Source organism: Ranitomeya imitator, chromosome 10, assembly GCF_032444005.1.
Source record: "Ranitomeya imitator isolate aRanImi1 chromosome 10, aRanImi1.pri, whole genome shotgun sequence".
NCBI lineage: Eukaryota > Metazoa > Chordata > Amphibia > Anura > Dendrobatidae > Ranitomeya > Ranitomeya imitator.
In genome coordinates, this window is record NC_091291.1 from 102,977,146 (window position 1) to 102,999,694 (window position 22,549).

At 40.4% G+C, this 22,549-nt stretch overlaps 1 protein-coding gene across 8 annotated transcripts in view; it reads left to right on the forward strand.

The window, feature by feature from the left end:
• CHD5 (chromodomain helicase DNA binding protein 5) overlaps nucleotides 1-22,549 on the forward strand; it is a 164,400-nt gene that overhangs the window by 54,187 nt on the left and 87,664 nt on the right. For all 8 annotated transcript variants that reach the window (XM_069741816.1, XM_069741811.1, XM_069741817.1 and 5 more), the window contains exons 3-5: nucleotides 18,477-18,659; nucleotides 19,886-20,004; nucleotides 21,136-21,359. In XM_069741816.1, coding sequence (XP_069597917.1) covers nucleotides 18,477-18,659; nucleotides 19,886-20,004; nucleotides 21,136-21,359 — 526 coding nt within the window. The remainder of the gene's footprint in view (nucleotides 1-18,476; nucleotides 18,660-19,885; nucleotides 20,005-21,135; nucleotides 21,360-22,549) is intronic.

Sequence of the window (22,549 nt, forward strand, 5' to 3'; positions counted from 1 at the left end):
ACCAGCGATTTCTCATTTTTACAACAAAACTTTCTAAACAATTTAGGGACTACGTTACATTTGATGTGACTTTGAGGGGTCTATATGACAGAAAATACCCAAAAGTGACACCATTCTAAAGACTGCACCCCTCAAGGTGCTCAAAAACCACATTCGAGAAGTTTATTGACCATTCAGGTGTTTCACAGGAATTTTTGGAACGTGGAAGGAAAAAATAAACATTTACCTTGCTTTAAAACATTTTTCCTTTTAGACCTCCCGTATTTTTCTGACTCTAAGACTCCCTTTTTTCCTCCAAAAATGTGGAGGAGCGTCTTATAGTCTGGATGTACTGGCTGTGGTGGAGAGATGGGGGAGCAGCATCGGCAGAGCAGCGGTCACAGAGGCAGGAGCCGGCTGCTGCGGCTAACTCCTGTGCCCGCTGCTAAAGAGAAATGAATATTCACTTCATTCCACACCCATTTCTCTTTAATAGCATCCTGGTATGATTGGCCCCCCCATCCCCGTCCTGGTATACATACCTCCTCATCCCTAGCCTGGTATGCATGTCCCGTTATCTCTAGCCTGGTAGTCATGGGTGGGGTACCATACTTTCTCCTGAGTGCGCAGATACCACATATGCGGGGGAAATCTACTGTGTGGGCGCACGGCAGAGCTCGGAAGGGAAGGAGCGCCATTTGACTTTTTGAATGTAAAATGTGCTGGAATAATTAGTGGTTGCCATGTCATGTTGAGAGCCCCTAATGTGCCTAAACAGTGGAAACCCCCAACAAGTGACACCATTTTGGAAACTAGACTCCATAGGGAACTTATCTGGAGGTGCATTGAGCACCTTGAACCCACAGGTGCTTCACAGAAGTTTATAACTTAGAGCCGTGAAAATAAGCTAATTTTTCCCGCAGAAATCTTTTTTTAGTTCCACATTTTGCATTTTCATAAGGGTAACAGGAGAAAATGGACCCCAAAATAAATTTGTTGTGCAACTTCTCCTGAGTTTATCGATACCCCATATGTTGTCGAAAACTACTTTTGAGGCACAGTAGAAGCTCAGAAAGGAAGAAATGCCATATTATAGTGTAGATTTTGCTGCACTTATTTGAGGGTGCCATGTCACATTGACAGAGCCCCTGTGGTGCCAGAACAGCAGAACCCCCCATAAGTGACCCCATTTTACAAACTAAACCTCTTAATGAATTCATCTAGGGGTGCAGTGATTATATCGACATCAGAGGTGCGTCACAAACCTTTCTACCATTGGGCAGTGAAGATTAAATAATTTCCATTTTTACCACCAAGATTGTGTTTGCGCCAAGTTTTACATTTTTATACTGGGAAATGGATAAAAAGGCACACAGATTTTCCTAGAATAGTTTGCTGATTCCATATAAAGAGACCCTAAGTGATAGAAAAGCAGAATCCCCCTCAAGTGACCACATTCCCTTTGGGAATTTATCTACAGAAATAGTGACAATTTTGACTCCATGGGTGTTTTCCAGAAACAAGCAGCAGTGGATGTTGCTGAGTGAAAATTGCTAACTGCCATTGTAGTGACCAGTACGTTGTAGTGACCAGTACATTATGCCCAGCTCATGTTTCTGGAGACATGCACCTGTAAATTAGGCAAGCTCTCATCACCACAGAAATGCCAAACATTTGGGTGGTAAATGTGGTTTAGGCACACTGGGGCTCAGAAGTGAGGGGGGCATTTGGATTTGAACCTTTGTGTTACCAGTAATGTGGAAGCCCCCTATATTTCCGTTAACAGTAGGGATGAGTGATACCGTCCGATACTTGAAAGTATCGGTATCGGATAGTATCGGCCGATACCCGAAAAATATCGGATATCCCCGATACCGATATCCGATACCAATACAAGTCAATGGGACATCAAGTATCGGAATGTATCCTGATGGTTCCCAGGGTCTGAAGGAGAGGAAACTCTCCTTCAGGCCCTGGGATCCATAGGGAGGTGTAAAATAAAGAATTAAAATAAAAAATATTGATATGCTCACCTCTCCGGCGGCCCCTGGACATCACGCGGCTAACCGGCCGGCTTCAGGACCTGCGAATGACGTCGCGGCTTCTGATTGATCACGTGCCGCTCATGTGACCGCCACGCGACCAATCACAAGCCGCGACGTCATCGAAAGCTATTACCGCGCTCATTTTTAAAAATGAGCGCCTTTAGGACCTGCGGAATGACGTCGCGGCTTCTGATTGGTCGCGTGCCGCCCATGTGACCGCCACGCGACCAATCAGAAGCCGCGACGTCATTCCTCAGGTCCTAAAGGCGCTCATTTTAAACAAAGAAGCCTGCTTGACGCCGGTGACTCGCGGTGATGTTCCAGGGGCCGCCGGAGAGGTGAATATAACAATATTTTTTATTTTAATTCTTTATTTTACACCTCCGATACCGATACCACAAAAATATCGGATCTCGGTATCGGAATTCCGATACCGCAAGTATCGGCCGATACCCGATACTTGCGGTATCGGAATGCTCAACACTAGTTAACAGATGACACATCTGAGTGGGGACTTGTTTTATTTGTGGATTGAGTTGAAGCTTTTATTGGGAACATTTTACATACCATTTATGATCATATTTATCTGGCGCTCTATGCTAACCACTTACATTGGGATTTCCATCTAAATCTCCAAGTGACGTGACAGATGAAACCCCCGATGGATCCATTCACTATATTGAGGCAGCAGAGTTACTCTGGACTCCGTCTGGCCTCTGTTCAGCGTTGTCCTTCTTGTCAGAGCTGCACAAAACTGTGGCCCACTGCACTTTTATGCAATCCTAAAAAAGACGGACACCGCCGGAACACAGGTCCTCTGGCATCCACAGTGCCTCAATCTGCCCCATTATAGGGAATCATCTCCCGGGGTTCTGTTGGAATCACATATTTCAAAGATTTACACCCCTGTGTAAGCGCTCAGCGTAGAGCGCAGGATAAATGTGCGCCAAGCCTTATTGCGATCTTTGAGAGGCAGAGTGAAAAAAATCTACAGTATGTGAAGAATTGGTTTTATTTTATTTTATTTTTTACTCTGTTCCTTGTGCGGTATAATGGATTAGGTGACTCTATCATTCGGGTCAGTGCGATTTACAGTTATACTAGATTTATATTGGGTTTCTATGTTTGGCTGCTGTCACACACTAAAAGACGCTTTTTGCATCTCCATATTTTAAAGGGAACCTGTCACCCGGAAAATCCCGGGTGAGGTAAGCCCACCGGCATCAGGGGCTTATCTACAGCATTCTGTAATGCTGTAGATAAGCCCCCGATGTTACCTGAAAAAGGAGAAAAAGACGTTATATTATACTCACCCAGGGGCGGTGCCGCTGCTGGTCAGGTCGGATGGGCGTCTCCGGTCCGCTGTGGCGCCTCCTATCTTCTTTCCATGACGTCCTCTTCTGATCTTCAGCCACGGCTCCGGCGCAGGCGTACTTTGCTCTGCCCTCTTGAGGGCAGAGGATAGTACTGCAGTGCGCAGGCGCCGGAAAGGTCAGAGGCCCGGCGCCTGCGCACTGCAGTACTTTGTCTGCCCTCAACAGGGCAGAGCAAAGTACGCCTGTGCCGGAGCCGTGGCTGAAGATCAGAAGAGGACGTCATGGAAAGAAGATAGGAGGCGCCGCAGCGGACCAGAGACGCCCATCCGACCTGACCAGCAGCGGCACCGCCCCTGGGTAAGTATAATATAACGTCTTTTTCTCCTCTTTCAGGTAGCATCAGGGGCTTATCTACAGCATTACAGAATGCTGTAGATAAGCCCCTGATGCCGGTGGGCTTACCTCACCCGGGATTTTCGGGGTGACAGGTGCCCTTTAAGAGCTATAATTTTTCCATATTTCGGTCAAGAGAGTCATGTGAGGGCTTGTTTTTTGCTGGACGAGCTGACATTTTTATTGGCACCATTTTCGAGCCCATGACAATATTTGATCGCTTTCTATTCCAATTTTTGGGAGACAGAATGAACAAAACCACCTTTTTTATATACTGTTCCATGTGTGGTAAAATTGGTAAAAGCAGCTTTATTCTTCAGGTCAGTACGATTACAGCGACACCTCATTTATATCTTTTTTTTATGTTTTGGCTTTTTTACACAATAAAAACGATTTATTAGAAGAAATAATTGTTTTTGCATCGCTTTATTCTGAGAGCTATAACTTTATTTTCCTGCCGATGGATCTGTATGGTGGCTTGCTTTGTGGGACAAGATGACGTTTTCAGCTATACCGTGTTTATATCCGTCTTTTTGATAGTGTGTTATTGCACTTTTTGTTCGGCAGTATGATGAAAAAGTGTTGTTTTTTGCCTCGTTTTTTTACGGTGTTCACTGAAGGGGTTAACTAGTGGGACAGTTTTATAGAATGGGTTGCTACGGACGCGGCGACAGCAAATATGTGTGCAATTTTGTTTTTAATTTACATACATAAATGTATTTATTGGAAAAATATTTTTCTTTTTTTTTTATTTTGGGATTTAAAAATAATAATTTTACACTTTTAAAAAAAAAATGTATTTAATCATTTTTTTCAACTTTTTTACATTGACCCAGCCTGGAACATCACTGTATAGTGTCAGATCGCTCATCTGATACTCTGCAATGCATCTGACAGGCAGGGAAGGAGGTATGTCAGAGCCAGCTCTCAGAAATTCATAAATCAATAGCACACATAAAAATATCAGAGAAATCTGCTTCTTTCTCCTCCCTGGACGGATTGTTGATCAGGCCGGCGTCACACTACCGTGTTTTACGGACGTAAGAGAGGTGCTGAAAATACGGATTGCATACGGTACAATGCTTCTCAATGCCCCAGCTCCTATCAGCCATATTTTACTGATCCGTATTATACGGTCTTCTACGGCCGTAGAAAATCGCAGCATGCTGCGTTTCTCACCGTATTGCGCAAAAAATACGCCAATGAAAGTCTATGGGGGCCAGAAAAATACAGATTACATACGGACCAAGAGTGTGACTTGCGAGAAATACGCAGCGGTGTACTACAGAAAAGCCGGCAATTCAGTGCGGTGTACAGTAAAATCACACTGACAGCTTACAATAGAATAGGTAGAATAAATGTGGACACATAGAATAGATATATATATATATATATATATATATATATATATATATATATAGTGAAAAAATTGGAACAGCATCAAATTACTACCTTACAAGGCATGCAGAGCTCTTCCGACCAGCAATCCAATGGTCAAAAAGTAATAAACTCAAAAAAAGGAAAAGCAGCACAAAATAATTGAAAAAAAGTGGACTTTAATGCCTGAACGGCGTGGCAACGTTTCGGATGTGTTATCCTTTGTCAGCGCCATTCAGGCATTAAAGTCCACTTTTTTTCAATTATTTTGTGCTGCTTTTCCTTTTTTTGAGTACTATATATATATGTATATATATATATATATATATATATATATATAGTCAGTGAGACACATCTACTATATAAAGCTGAATGTGTGTGTGTGTGTATGTCCGGGATTGGCATCTGCACCGTCGCAGCTACAGCCACAAAATTTTGCACAGTCACACGTCTGGACCCCGAGAGCGTCATAGGCTATATTGTGAGGTGAAATTTTAACCCCGCGCGTTCCAATTCACCAAACAATTTTGCCTCTATCTACATAATGGGGAAAAAAGTGAAAGGAAAAGTGTTGGAGGCGTCGCAGCTACAGCCACAAAATTTTGCACAGTCACACATCTGGACCCTGAGAGCGTCATAGGCTATGTTGTGAGGTGAAATTTTAACTCCGCGCTTTCCAATTCACCAAACTATTTTTCCCCTATCTACATACTGGGGGAAAAGTGAAAGGAAAAGTGTTGGAGGCAAATTGACAGCTGCCAGATGTGAACAAGGGGGACTTAAAGAATGAGAGCGATGGCGCAAAAGAGTATATACCGTACAGTTGCTAAGGTGGGGCCCCGACATGAGATACTCACCACACACGGGGATATGAACACACACACAAAATGCACCACACACTACCACGTGCTTGAACACATATACCACCCTCAGCACACATTTCACCACACATACACCAACCTCGCCACATAAAAGTCGAAACACAAAAGTCGCCGCTCAAAACTCGCCACGCGCAAAACTCGCCACATGCAAAAACTAGGCTCACGCAAAACTCGCCACAAGTGCAAAACTCACCTCATGGAAAACTCGCCACACGCAAAACTTGCACACGCGGAAAAATTGCCACATGCACAAAATTTGCAACACATGCAAAAGTTGCCTCACACAAAACTTGCACATACTCAAAAGGCACCACACATAAAACTCGCCACGCGCAGAACTCGCCATGCGCAAAACTTGCTGCACACAACTTGCTACACTAACCTGTCACATGCAACTCGACACACAAAAAGTTGCTACACGCATGTTGCCACACAAAACTCAACACACACAACTTGACAAACGAAACTCGCCCTAAAACACACACAAGTCTGGTATTATCCTTCAAAAATAAAAATCTGATTAATAAGCAGACAAACTACAAGAGCAACAAATGTACCATATAGCAAATACGGCAGCTGTCAGTCACATGACCTGTCTATTATGTGTATGTGTGAGCTAATATATACTGCCAGGGGGAGGGCTTCCTGTTGGCTGGGGATTTATCAGGCTGCCAATTTATCTTACAAATACTGAGGTAAAAATACTGAGCAAATAACATGTGAACGAGGTCTAATACAGGAGATCACACAGGTATATACTATATACAGGGGAGATGACACACAGATATATACTATATACAGGAGAGATGACACACAGGTATATATTATATAGAGGAGGAGATGACATACAGGTACATACTATATACAGGAGGAGATGACATACAGGTATATACTATATACAGGAGGAGATGACACACAGGTATATACTATATACAGGAGCAGATTACCTACAGGTATATACTATATACAGGAGGAGATGACATACAGGTATATGCTATATATAGAAGATGACATACAGGTATATAGTATATACAGGAGGAGATGACACACAGATATATACTATATACAGGGGAGATGACACACAGGTATATACTATATATAGAAGGAGATGACATACAGGTATATACTATATATAGGAGGAGATGACATACAGGTATATACTATATATAGGAGGAGATGACATACAGGTATATACTATATACATGGGAGATGACACACAGCAGGTATATACTATATACAGGGGAGATGACATACAGGTATATACTATATACAGGAGATGACATACAGGTGTATACTATATATAAGGGAGATGACAAACATGTATATACTGAGGTGAAAATGAGAGGTGTGAGGTGAAAATGAAAAGGTGTGAGTGCAAAATGAGAGGAGTGAGGGAAAATAGTGGAGTGATCGGAAAATGACAGATGTGAGGTCGAAATGACAAGTGTTAGGGGGGAATGAGAGGAGTGAGGGAGAAAATGAGGTGTGAGGGAGAAAATGAGAGATGTGAGGGGGAAAATTAAAGATGTGATTGGGAAAATGAGAGGCGTGATGGGAAAATAAGAGAAGTGACGTGCTATAACTAACCACAGATATTTACTATGCCCAGGCAACGCCGGGCTCTTCAGCTAGTATATGTATATATATTAATATTTCATACAGCGCTAGATAGCTTAAAAGCCGGTAATTCAATTGCCGGCTTTGCTATCTCCTTCCTAAACCCGACATGATATGAGACATGGTTTACATACAGTAAACCATCTCATATCCCCATTTTTTTTTGCATATTCCACACTACTAATGTTAGTAGTGTGTATGTGCAAAATTTGGGCGCTCTAGCTATTAAATTAAAGGGTTAAATGGCGGAAAAAATTGGCGTGGGCTCCCGCGCAATTTTCTCCGCCAGAGTGGTAAAGCCAGTGACTGAGGGCAGATATTAATAGCCTGGAGAGGGTCCATGGTTATTGGCCCCCCCCTGGCTAAAAACATCTGCCCCCAGCCACCCCAGAAAAGGCACATCTGGAAGATGCGCCTATTCTGGCACTTGGCCACTCTCTTCCCATTCCCGTGTAGCGGTGGGATATGGGGTTATGAAGGGTTAATGTCACCTTGCTATTGTAAGGTGACATTAAGCCAGATTAATAATGGAGAGGCGTCAATTCTGACACCTATCCATTATTAATCCAATAGTATGAAATGGTTAAGAAAAACACAAACACATTATTACAAAGTCTTTTAATTAAATAAAAACACAGGTTGTTGGAATATTTTATTATCCTGGTAATCCACCTGAAGACCCTCGCTCTGTAACAAAGGAAAAATAAAAAAACAACAATATCTCATACCTTCCGATGATCTGTCACGTCCCACGATGTAAATCCATCTGAAGGGGTAAAAAATTTTTACAGGCAGGAGCCCTGCTAATGCAGCTGTGCTCCTGGCTGTAAAACCCCAGCGAATGAATGTAAAGTAGGTCAATGACCTGTAGTTACCTTCAGTCACGGTGATGCGCCCTCTGCTGGTTGTCCTCATATGAACTCGAGCCTGGGAACTTTTCTGATTTTTTTCCCCACGCTCGAAGGACATCCAGCAGAGGGCGCATCACCGCAAATGAAGGTAACTACAGGTCATTGACCTACTTTACATTCATTCGCTGGGATTTTACAGCCAGGAGCACAGCTGCATTATAGCAGAGCTCCTACCTGTAAAAAATGTTAACCCCTTCAGATGGATTTACATCGTGGGACGTGACAGATCATCGGAAGGTATGAGATATTGTTGTTTTTTTATTTTTCCTTTGTTACAGAGCGAGGGTCTTCAGGTGGATTACCAGGATAATAAAATATTCCAACAACCTGTGTTTTTATTTCATTAAAAGACTTTGTAATAATGTGTTTGTGTTTTTTTTTTTAACCATTTCAGACTATTGGATTAATAATGGATAGGTGTCATAATTGACGCCTCTCCATTATTAATCTGGCTTAATGTCACCTTACAATAGCAAGGTGACATTAACCCTTCATTGCCCCATTTCCCACCACTACACGGGAATGGGAAGAGAGTGGCCAAGCGCCAGAATAGGCGCATCTTCCAGATGTGCCTTTTCTGGGGTGGCAGGGGGCAGATGTTTTTAGCCAGGGGGGGGGGGGGCAATAACTTGGATCCTCTCCAGGCTATTAATATCTGCCCTCAGTCATTGGCTTTACTACTCTGGCGGAGAAAATTGCGCGGGAGCCCACGCCAATTTTTTCCGCCATTTAACCCTTTAATTTAATAGTTAGAGCGCCCAAATTTTGCACATACACACTACTAACATTAGTAGTGTGGAATATGCAAAAAAAAAATGGGGATATGAGATGGTTTACTGTATGTAAACCACGTCTCATATCATGTCGGGTTTAGGAAGGAGAAATGAAAAGCCGGCAATTGAATTACCGGCTTTAAAGCTATCTCGCGCTGGATGAAATATTAATATATATATATACTGTATATGTGTCTACTGACATACATATATATATATATATAGAGAGAGAGAGAGAGAGACAGTATATATGTTGTTACGATTTTTTTACAACATGGATCCATTGTATGTCTGTATGTCGGTTTTGCAAGGCTGCGAGAAAATCTCGCAGTACGGATGCCATACGGATTACATACGGAGGATGCCATGCACAAAATACGCTGACACACCCTGCCTACGGAGGAGATACGGACCACTATTTTGGGGACTTTTCTGCATATTACGGCCGTAAATTATGGACCGTATTTTTATACGCTGAGTGTGACGCTGGCCTCAAAGTTCTCAATTCTCGGGTAAAATCTGTGTTCAGTGAAGACAGAGTGTTACATTAGAGATAGAAGATGACAGTTGGTGCTTATAAAATTCTATGGGGAGGTTAAGTGGGAGGAGCTATAGTCACACACATTCTGCTGCACGTTCCATGGACATTTATGAGCACCAACTGTTATCTCCTATCTCAGTTATTGGAAAAATCTGTATTCACTGAAGACAGATTTTAACCCGAGAATTGAGAGTTTTGTCTATGAATGATCAGTCCAGGAGGAGAAAGAAGCAGATTTTTCTGATACGATATGTTATAAAGTTGCTTATGTTCATGTGTACTATTGATTAATTAAATAAAAATTAAAACAACGTTTACTCCTTAATCCCTTGGGCCACATCTTTGCATCAAGCTCTGCCCAGCTGGCATAAAACCATCAAAATCTTTGACTTTTTAACCCCTTAATGACCGCCAATACGTCTTTTAACTGACCTGAGATATAAGAGAATAGCCTTCCCATACAGATGACAATCCAGCATCTGTTGGTTGTACACTATAGCTGACAACTTGCCGTATCAGCCACGATCAGTATTTGCGCCTTCTAAATCTGTTTAACCCCTTAGATGCTGCTGTCAATAGTGACTACATCATTATAAATGGTTAACAGAGCGTGGGGGCTTCTTCTTTATCCCAATTGGTGCCCTCAGATCATGATTTTGTTGTCCTGATGTTTGCGATGGCAATTCATGACCAAATAGCGGCCTTAGAGTCTGCCGGCTATAGTAATCTGTTTAGAAGTTAGAAGCATTTAGGTGGTAAAAATACACATTTTCATTTCTGTCATGCCATTTTGCATTAATTCCTGTAAAGCACCTGAAGGGTTAATAAACTACCTGACAGCAGTTTTCAATATGTTTAGGGGTGCTGTTTTTAAAATGGTATCACGTTTGGGGGTTTCCCAATATATGGGACCCCTAAAGTCACTTCAAACATGGATAAGTCCCTAAAAAAATAAATGTGGTAAATTTCTTTGAAAAAATGAAAAATTGCTGCTACATTTTTAAACCTCCTAAAATGCTAACAAAATAAAATAACATTTTACAAATGGTGCTGATGTAAAGCAGACATGTGGGAAATGTTATTTATTAATGGTTTGCTGTTGTTTGACTATCTGGATTAAAGGGATAATCATTCAAATTTAGAAAATTGCTAATTTTTTAACATTTTTCTCAAATTTTTTATATTTTTTATAAATAAACACAAAAAATGTTGAACTAAATTTACCATTATCATAAAGTATAATGTGTCACGAAAAAACAATGTCAAAATCACTGGGATTTGTTGAAGCGTTGCAGAGTTATTACCACATAAAGTGACACTGGTCAGATTTCAAAAATTTGGCTCGGTCACTAAGGGGTTAATCCTGTTTTCTGGCATTCACTGCTTGATGTATCAGCCCTCTTAAGTGTTTTTATTTTATTTTATTTTTTTGCTTAAAAAAAAGTCCAATGGCAGCTTTGTGTAGAGGTACAGCAAGAAATATGAAAGCTTCATTAGCAGTTTTCACGCTGTGCCGCAGCTCGCTGTGTCCAGTCGTCTAACAGCGTTATATTCTAATTTAATATTGCATTATTCAGTCGTCTGCCAGGAGATATATTCAATTAAAAAAAAATATAAACAAAAGTTCTTTTGAAAAATTTCATTTGGGAAATTTACCACGGATTGCAACATCTATATTTTACTTGCACAATACTAAAAAAAAATATTATTATTAATTAAAAAAAAAAAATCGGATTTTTTTTTATTAGAATTATTTAAATTATAACCTAAAAATAAAAAAATCTACTAGTAAAGAAATGTAAAAAAAAAAAAATCTGTATAAAAATACTATGAATTGTAGCATTAGTATTTATTTATTTTTGCATAATAATAATAAAATATATAATACAAAAAACAACAATACTAATCTTTTTTTTTTTCTAAAGGAATATTTTTTTTTATATAAATCATAAAAAAATATATAATACAAAATTCACCCTAGATTGCAACATTGCTATTTATTCAGTTGCATAATAATGCCACAAATTTGAAAATGCTACTAAAAATAAATACATTTATTACATAAATTTGAACGTAAAAATATGTATTTGTATTGTAATAATTATTTTATAAAATAAAAATACTACCAAATATAATAGTAATTAGAAATAAAATTACCACGTAGTATGACGTGAGTATATAAAGTATATAAAAATGAATTAATTTTTTTATTGTTAAAATGAATTATTATTTTACTAATGTTAATATTAAATATTGAAAATAAAAAAAATAAAGATTATATATATATATATATATATATATATATATATATATATAATAAATATATAATATTATAGTATTTGGCGCTGAACAATATGGCTTTAATGCTTTGTCCGGAATCTCCTCCTATTCCATTTTCCTTAATGACTTCCTCCTTTCATTTTAATCTTAGGTTCTTGCATCTGAAAGCCCTCGTTATGCAGCGGGATAATGGAAACGGGAGGGGGGAGGGTATTCGGAGTGAAATCATTGCAACCTGTGCAGAGTCTGTTACCATGGAAACCAATTATTCAATGGCTAAATTATCGCTGTTTATTACAATCATCTCTGGGAAGGGGAAAGCTCAGTGTTTGCATCACAAGGACGTCCAGAGAAGAATTTTTTTTTTCTTGGTGATATTTAAATATTAACAATGGAGAAATTCTGTAGAAAAATATACTGGAACAAAGCTATAAAAGAAAAAAAAAATATTCAGAATATTCGGAAGATTTACACTGATGGAAGTGCATGGACTTACTGTAACATTAGATTGTATTTTCATTGTCGCTGTATTAAACGTTGATGAAAAGTGGTAAAATTAGGATTGATGAGATCAAATCTTTGTAATGTATGGAATATTTTCTTATTGCTGGTAGAATAGAATCTTCATTCTCAGGCGCATGATATTTTCCATCCCTTTAACAAGGGGCTGTAGTGTATTTTGGAATGCAAAATTTGGAACAGAGCCCTTCTCCTAGTCCTGTAGTGATAATCTCCTGCTGATAAAACACTGACTTTATTAACACAACACACAGCCCATTATTTGACAGGTAACTGGAATCAACCTCTCAGTCCCTACATCATGCTTCTTCTCTAACAAAAACCTGCTGACGGATTATCTTTAAAGACCCCTGATAGTAGGACGCCCTGTTAGAAATTTTGCATTTGGGTCCACAAGCTTCAAATTACTCCACAGCCAGGAGCATTTAAAAACTGCGCCCAGTGTCAGACCTGTTTTTATGTCACGTAGGTTGAATAGAGGAGGGCAATATTATTACTGTACAGATATACTGTATATACAATATAATTATGCAGTAGGACAATGATAGACCTAAGCCATAAGAGATAACTTGATGATCACTGGGGGACCCCACCGATCTTGAGATCGCGGCTCTGAAGTGACCCATGTGAAGGGAGCAGAGGTTGATCATGTTCATGGACGCTCCATTCATTTTTATGGGATTCCTGCAGACCAGCCGAGCGCAGCATTCGGCCATCTCCGGAAGTCCCATTAAGAATGAATGAAGCGGCGGTGCGCCTGAATCATCACTGCCCCATTCATAAGAGGCACTTTTCAGCCCCAGTTCTTGGGATCATCGGGGGATCCAAATTTGCAAATACCTCTTTAAGGGTTATTTCCGGAATACCAATACTTTTGACATAGCACAGTATCCACAAGACTGATGTCAATATACATTACAAGCCCTGTATAACATTTCTTTATTGTACCTTTTTTTCATCTTCTGCCCCTTTGTGCACCCAGCTTCACATAGTGGAATTTCCAGTCCAATTCTTATCTGCTAAACCTACATTGTCCTGCTTCTCCGCAGTGCTGCAGGCTCCCCCTCTCATGTTTTCCTCCTTATAGAAACAGATGGATTTTTTTGTATTTATATGGATGAGGTGACCAGTGATAGTTTTTTATGTAGTGGTTCATGGGGATCTTCAGAGCATGATCATATTCTTTCTTACATGCATATTAGAGATGATCATAGCATAGCTGAGCTGTGCTACAACGTGGCTCTCCAGGCAATAAGGAAGGTGTGAGAATGTCTGTTTTATTACACAGGGTCATGGGTGCATCTATTTTATATGAATTAGAAAGGGTCCTTAGGAGCAAATGTAACTGGTATTAGTGGGATGTTCATAGTCAAGCATAGCTGAGCAGTGCAACCCGGCTGTCAGATGTTTTATTAGACAGGGTCATTAGGTTCATCTGAGCATGTTCGACTGACAGCATTAATATTACTGGATGAGAGATCCGGTGGCAACAGAGGGAAAAGAGAGTCACAAGGAATCATCATTGGGGGTAGGGGGTGATGGCTGGAAATCAGCGCAAGTTTAATAAAAATTGATTTCTGCACATACAGAATTATTATTGCGTGCCAATACTTTAAGCAGCATTTCCAAATAACTGCAGGGAAGCCCTGTAACAGCTTTTTCAGTTGCACCCGATTCCAACACGAGAAAAAAAAAATTGTAGCATGTTTCATTGGAATTATTTTTCTCTAGAAACATTGCTTCAAACTGGATATATCTGTTAATACAGCGCCTGATGGAACAATCATGGCACCCCATGGAGGCCGTGCAGCTCTGTACTAAAGAGCCATAAAGCCTCCGTGCACTGCAGTACAGGCTCTGTGCTATGCTGTTTGCATGACCTCTAATTGTCCATGTCAGATTTAATGGGGTATTCTTCCACAGTTCTTAAATCGCTTTAATTATTTGCAATTGACTTGCTTTTTCTCTCTGCTTTAATTCTCCTGCAATGATAGCTTTTATCTTTCATAGTGTACAGCTAGTTTCCATTAAGCTTGGCTTCCAGACCCTGGTCGAGAGTGTGCAGTAGTTACTTTCCAGTAGAGGTGCTGTTATAACTCTTGCAAAATTACAAGTCTGCTCCTTTCACAGCAGGTCTGCTAATCTCTGCTCTCACTGTCCGGAGCTGTTTGCTTGTTCAAAAGCTTTATCTCTATATGCAATTAAAGTGATGGCGGTGTAGACTCTAGGACAAACCGCTGACAGCAGAATTTATGCTGAGCTTTATAGCTCTAAAGGCGCCGTCAGACGGCTGTATAAAACGGATTGAGACTGGTGCATAGACTGGCCAGAGGCTCTCCCGACCTGAGTGTGACAGCTTCGTGTATTCCTATACAGCTGTCACACTCTGATCGGAAGAGCCGCCGGCCAGTCCATGCGCTGGGTTCCAAATTCCAATATCAGTTCAATTTATACGTCCGTCTGACTGTTCCCTAATACTACAGCTCTGCTACTCACCAGAGCTGTCACTCAAGGAGGAGAGCACGCCCTGCCGGAGACCACGAAGTAAGGAGACTGGACTGCTCTGAGCTGCTCAAGAGGCAACCTGGGAATAACCCTTTAGGAAAGGATGAATCATATTGTGAGACATACAAAGTAGACTTTAGATTACCAATATGCCAAGCAGTTAAGCTAGAGTCATTACTTAAGAAACCAAGCAGCATGCAAACCTTAGGCCTCATTCACACACCAGTGATTTTCTCACGCAAGTTTTATCAGTGCTTTTTTTTTTATCAAAGTTTGGTCAGAGTGTCAGTTTTTACTGTCAGAGTTTGGTTAAAGTTTCATTAGTTTTTCTCGTCTAAGGAACAGACAAAAAAGTTTCTCTGTCTTTTCCTATCTAACGTATGGCATCCGAGCGCTGTCCAATTTTTTTTACACACCCATAGACTTACATTACCGATTTTTTTTTTTTTTTTTTCAGATTGTTAGTGTTAGCTTCATTAAAACAAGGGTCACCATGACGGAAGTCATTGGGTTCCATTGGGTACTGTATGTGACATCCAGTACTGCCTAAGGGTATGTTCACATGTTGAATATTTGCAGCGTAAATTTTTGCGACTACTTAACATGTGCATACACTCTTATGGTTTCCGTTAATGGAAGATATCGCAACGCTGGTATGATCAGGACTGTAAATGAGACGACCTAAAATTTAGTTGTTTTGTGCATGTTGTTTCTCAATTTACAGCCTGCATTATATACTCCACAGCTGCATTCATAATTCTGCAAAGCTGAAATCTCCCATCATTCCCTGCTGACTCAATGACTACATCAATCTTTTTTGGGCAACAGTAAAAAATTAAAACCAGTGAGGCCTTTTGGACACTTCCAAGCTTCGTGATCTCCAAGTGGAAGGGCTGTAAACATTTATGGGGGCAGAGTCTGCATTTCCAGCTAAGATAGCGATGCCGGAAATAAAATTGAAATGACTATATTGCTCGGTGTGACATTTTCATTGTAGACTTTGCTCAGTGAATGTATTTTACCGGAACAGAATGTTCTTGGGATTAAATGACTTCTTTAATGTCCGTCATTTCTATCGCTGACCTTGTGTGGACTTTTTTAGGTCCTGCACATATTAGTTTATTATAATCAGCGGGATTTAAGCCATGGCATTCTGAGCGTCGATCCTCTTTTTCTTGTATGTTGTAGTTAGTAAATTACGGTACTTGCTTTTTTTTCAGGAAAGAACAATTCTTTGGCATCTTTTCGTAGAATTGTATGTTGTGCCGTTCCTCTGTGATTCCTCCTGGAAATTTAATGAATACATTGACAACGGGGTGTTACCATTCCTATATAGTTGTGTGTACACACCTATGCATATACAATCATGGCTGAAAGTGTTGGTACCCTTGAAATTCTTCCAGAAAATGAAGTATGTTATTTCTCCCAGAAAAATTTGCAATTACATACGTTTTGTTATACACATGTTTATTTCCTTTGTGTGTATTGGAACAACACAAAAATCTGAGGAAAAAAAGGCAAATTGGACAAAATTTCTCAAAAACCCCCAAAATGGGCCAGACAAAATTTTTGCACCCTCAAGTTAATATTTGGCTGCACACCCTTTGGAATAAATTCCTGCTATCAATCACTCCTATAATCATCAACAAGCTTCTTACACCTCTCAGCTGGAATTTTGGACCTCTCGTCTTTTGCAAACTGCTCCAGGTCTCTCATATGTGAAGGCGCCTTCTCCCAACAGCAATTTTAAGATCTCTCCAAAGGTGTTCAATGAGATTTAGATCTGGACCCATTGTGGCCTCTTCAGAACTCCCCAGAACTTTGTTTCCATCCATTTCTGGGTGCTTCTTGAAGTATGTTTGGGGTCATTGTCCTTCTGGAAGACCTATGACCTAGGACGGAAACCCAGATTTCTGACTCTGGGTGCAACATTGGGGCCCAAAATTCTTTGGTTATTAGATTTCATGATGCCTTGCATACAGTCAAGACACCCAGTTCCAGAGGCAGCAAAACAACCCCAAAGCATCTTTGAGCCTCCACCATAGTTGACTCTAGGTACTGTCCTCCTGGGTCTCCTATCCTGCGTTGCAAACTTTCATCAATTTTTCTCTGTATCCACGTCCAGGGAGATTTGGTACAGTGCCATGAATTGTAAACTTCTTGATTATGTTCCGCACCGTGGACAAAGGAACATCAAGATCTCTGCTGATGGACTTATAACCTTGAGATTATTGATATTTTTTAACAATTTTGGTTCTCAAGTCCTCAGACAGTTCTCTTCTCCGCTTTCTGGTCTCCATGCTTAGTGTGACAGACACACAATGCAAAGATTGAGTCAACTACTCACCTTTTTATCTAGTTTCATGTATGATTATCATATTGCCCACACCTGTTACTTGCCACAGGTGAGTTTGAACCGAGCATCACATGCTTGAAACAAAGTTGTTTACCCAAAATTTTGGAAAGGTCCCAACAATTTTGTCCAGCCCATTTTTGGGGTTTTGTGGGAAATTATGTCCAATTTTCATTTTATTATCAGTTTTTTTTGTGGTGCTCCAATACATGCAAAGAAAATAACAAAATGTGTAATTACAATAATTTTCTTGGAAAAAGGTTTAAGGTGTTACATAGGACTGCCAAAAAAACCTAATGTGATGTTTCACTTTAAAAGAAAATAGCTCACCTCTCTTTCCTGGAAATGGCAGCCCATGGTTTTAGGGTGTAACAGGGCAGGATCCCAGAAACCATTTAAAATCATTAAGTTGTATTACCGGTCTATGTTGGTGTTATTGGGAAATTAAAGTGGTTTTGAGAAACAGGACTCCAAAATAGCAGAGTAGATACTCAGACCTCTTCCCCTGGGTCCTGAATCAGATCCTCGCCTCTGCACGGATCTCTTTAAGCAGTAGGAGTTGACGACACATCAACAGTTCAAATCATGGGCCCCAATGCAAAAGCTCCAACGGGCCCCTCAATTATTGAAAGTCTTTAATAGTATTGGTCTTTTCATATAGGCTAAAGGGACTGTTTGGGCCCCTTGGGCTCCGGAGCCCCGGTGTGATTGCCGCTAATGAACCTATTGTAGTTACGCCTCTGATAGCCATGAGCTTGGTGTCCACAGATGAGATGGTTTGAAACAATTACTGCCCCCCTAAGTCCGATAAGGGGAAATGCTCGTCTGACGTTTGGGGAAACTCCATTATTATGACATCCACTATTGTTGAAGTGGAGGCTTTTTTGCCAATATAGTAATTTTCACCGAAATGAAGTGTCATCACTGAATATTTCTTGGGCCATCTCTTGTCTGGTTGACTACACTAAATATGATTTGTGTTTCAGGGAAGTGATGAGGAGCTGTCAGAAAATGAAGAGGAGGTGGGGATGGAGAAGTCAGAAAGTGACGGCAGTGACTACGCCCCCAATAAGAAAAAAAAGAAAAAAATGAAGGAGAAGAAAGAAAAGAAATCCAAACGGAAAAAGAAAGATGAAGAAGACGAAGACAACGAAGAAACGTGTATAAAGGTAGCTTATTCCGGAGACGTCTACAGCTAACTTACTCAATAATAATTTGTCCTCGCCCCCCAAAAAAATAAAAAAATTGAAGGGTTTCTGGATAGCGTTCCCCGGTGAAGCCACATCCTTTTTGCTTTATCAGGCACTGCGCTCTATGACTTTCTTTATTGCAGTCTGGCTTCATGTTAGAAGAGGGATACGAAGACAGCCATTTTGCATGAAACCACGTTTCCCGATAGCTTAGAGGAAGAGTGGTACAATTTTATATCGGTGGTGAGCGCCCCTTATTAGCTTTTTGAGTTTTTATTACAGTAATTGGGTCCCACAGCCACAAATATACAGTGTTTTGCTCTATATCTTCAACACTTATCAGGTTTTGGCACGCCTGGCAAACAAATTATTTTGCTAAGAGAGTCAACGGACATCTAGACATTTCCCCTTTAGAAGGGCAAATGTGATATTACTGACGGTCATAAATGTATTATGTGGATGACGGAAGTCTACCAGAACTGGGACTACGCTTACGTAGCTTACACAGAAGGACTGACGTCCATGATGTCGTAGTAGGACGTTTGGACAAGGTTTGTCTTCACGAGACAGCCACTTTAAGTGTTAATTGACATGAATGGACTTTTTGTATTGGCGCCTGGCTTCCTTCAGGCCAGTTGAAAACAGACCATAGACTTAAAGCTGAGAAAACCAGTCAGTGTTGGACAAGAAACCCCTTTTTATTATGGCTCAGTCTTGGTGGTTGTACCTTCACCAATAGAGACAACTTCTGATATGTCTCAACAATATGTCTGAAATTGTTTTGAATCATATTTATAGCTTACAACAAGCTGAGGCTAAATATATGGAGTCAAGAAGGCTTTAGTTCCGCTTATATGGGACAATCGCCATCTGCCTCATAAGGCTTTTTGCCTTCTTCAGTACCAACACTGTTGGATTATGAGTAGGACTTGATGGAACTCTCTTTTTTTCTTTTCTTCAATCTTATCAATCAGGTTTTTTTATATGCGATTTTCCCATAAGCTTCTCTTTCCTTGTTAAAGTTTTTTGTAAAGATAAACGTTAGGAACAAATGTTACCGAGGACCCAATGTGTGTCGTAGGGCTACCAGAACGCAGCACGAGCCATAGATTTGACGCCATAAGTCACAGCCGTGCAGCCACGAGTTGCCACGATTTATAGGCACTGTATATTACTTTCTAAGAGTATTCCATTTTATCGTAAAGGAGCCAAAGACCTCGGCACAGCTGATGGAGGAATGGGGACTGGACAACGTAGAGTATTCTTTCTCTGAGGAAGACTACCATACACTGACTAACTACAAGGCCTTCAGCCAGTTTCTCAGGTATTTACAACTGTCTTGAACCATAAAAAAGGTGTTAAATAGAAAGGATCAGCTCACACAATTATGAAGAGTCAACGCAGAGGAACTTGCCGTGCCGCAAGAAAGTGGGGTCAAATTGAAAAAAGGGGGTTCCAAAATCAGGGTCTTCATTAAAAAAAAACTTTTTTATTACAAAAATAAATTACAAAGTCACTGTCTCAATGCCAGAGCTGAAAAATGGCTAGAACACTTGTTTCGAACAAGTGTCCTTAGTCATTGCATTCATTACAGTGACTAAGGACACCTGTCTGAAACGCGTTTGCTAGCCATTTTTTGGCTCTGGAACTGAAATTTATTTTTGTAATTAAAAATGTTTTTAATGAAGACCCTGATGCTGGAACTTCCATTTTTCTTTAAAAAAAAAAAAAAGGCATGGTGGATGCTAATTTTATTAAAATGTGTGGTGCTGGATGGTATTATGGATGTTCCCAGGTACAGAGGGGGTTGCTTAGGATGCGCCATGACTTGAGATTTAAATGAATTGATACGTTTAGGTCCCCATATTGTGCCAGATATATTTTTTTTTTTGTTAAAGAATGACAAAGTATATATACATGAATGATACATAAAGAGTTAATCTCATCGTCATAAAAGGCTAAAATCACAAATCGACCATTAAAAAAAATACCAACTTTGCAATTTACTTGTTTTCAAAAATCCTCTTCAGTCTAAAGGAGAGAGGGATTTTTAATTTTATCGGTTTACTGCTTATTGCTTAGGTTATTGGCCACTTCCGTAGTCTCATCAGCGGTGGCCAATAACCACCGCAGATGGTTTTGCCAGTTGGAGAGGCAAAACTGTCTCTGATTGCAGCATCGGAAACTATATAGTTTGGGCCGGTAGTGCAACCATGCCAGTGGTCCGAACTGCCAATTAAGCATGAGCGCACTACCCCCCTTATCAAGCAGGAAGGCGGGCGAGAGTGGTTGTATGATGAGATTGGCGGAGCGACTCTGGTCCAGGGGGTTAAGTATAGATTTTTCTAATTTTGGTGCCATTAATAAAGGAAAGTCCAGTAGAGGATAACCCCATTTAGACCCCTGAGCTCCCTCCATGTGATGATATTTACTTTTTTTTTTAAATCAATTTTAGACCTTTAATAGCAAAAAAGAACCCTAAGATTCCTATGTCCAAGATGATGACCGTGCTGGGTGCCAAATGGCGAGAATTCAGTGCCAATAACCCGCTGAAGGGCAGCTCGGCAGCGGCGGCGGCTGCGGCTGTCGCGGCGGCAGTTGAAACTGTGACAGTTGCTCCTCCGCTGTTAGTTGCTCAACCTCCTCCTATAAGAAAGGCAAAGACCAAGGAGGGGAAAGGTATGATCTTGATGGCGTTCTTGTTGGCAATAAGAGGTGAAATTCCTTTTTGTTGTTATTGCTAATACCTGCATTCATTATCAAGTTTTTGAACTTTTTTCATTTTTTTTTTAATTAAAAGCAATGTTCATGCTCCTGTTACAGTGGGAGAAATAAGTATTTTATCCCTTGCTGATTGTGTAAGTTTGCCCACAGACAAAGACATGAACAGTATATAATTTTAAGGGTAAGTTAATTTTAACATTGAGAGATAGAATATAAAAAATAAAATCCAGAAAATCCCATTGTTTAAATTATATAAATTTATTTGCATTTTGCAGTGAGAAATAAGTATTTGATCCCCTACCAAACATTAAGAGTTCTGGCTCCTATAGATCAGTTTGATGCTCCCAATCAACTGGTTATCTGCATTAAAGACAGTTGTCTTACATAGTCACCTTTATAAAAGACTGCTGTCCACAGACTCAATTAATCAGTCAGACTCGAAGCTCTACAACATGGGCAAGACCAAAGAGCTTTATAAGGATTTCAGGGACAAGATCATAGACCTGCACAAGGCTGGAATGGGCTACAAAACCATAAGTAAGGCGCTGGGTGAGAAGGAGACAACTGTTGGTGCAATAGTAAGAAAATGGAAGAAATACAAAATGTCTGTCAATCAACATCGATCTGGGGCACCATGCAAAATCTCACCTCGTGGGGTATCCTTGATCATGAGGAAGGTGAAAGATCAACCTAAAACTACACAGGGGGAACTTGTTAATGATCTCAAGGCAGCTGGGACCACAGTCACCAAAGAAACCATTGGTAACGCATTACGCCGTAAAGGTTTAAAATCCTGCAGTGCCCGCAAGGTCCCCCTGCTCAAGAAGGCACATGTGCGGGCCAGTCTGAAGTTTGCCAATGAACACCTGGATGACTCTGTGAGTGATTGGGAGAAGGTTAAAAGGTGTCAGAGGAGACAAAAATTGAGGTTTTTGGCATTAACTCAACTCGCTTTGTTTGAAGGAAGAGAAATGCTGCCTATGACCCTAAGAACACCATCCCCACTGACAAGCATGGAGGTGGAAACATTATGTTTTGTGGGTGTTTCTCTGCTAAGGGCACATGACTACTTCACCGCATCAGTGGGAGAACGGATGGAGCCATGTACCGTAAAATCCTGAGTGATAACCTCCTTCCCTCCGCCA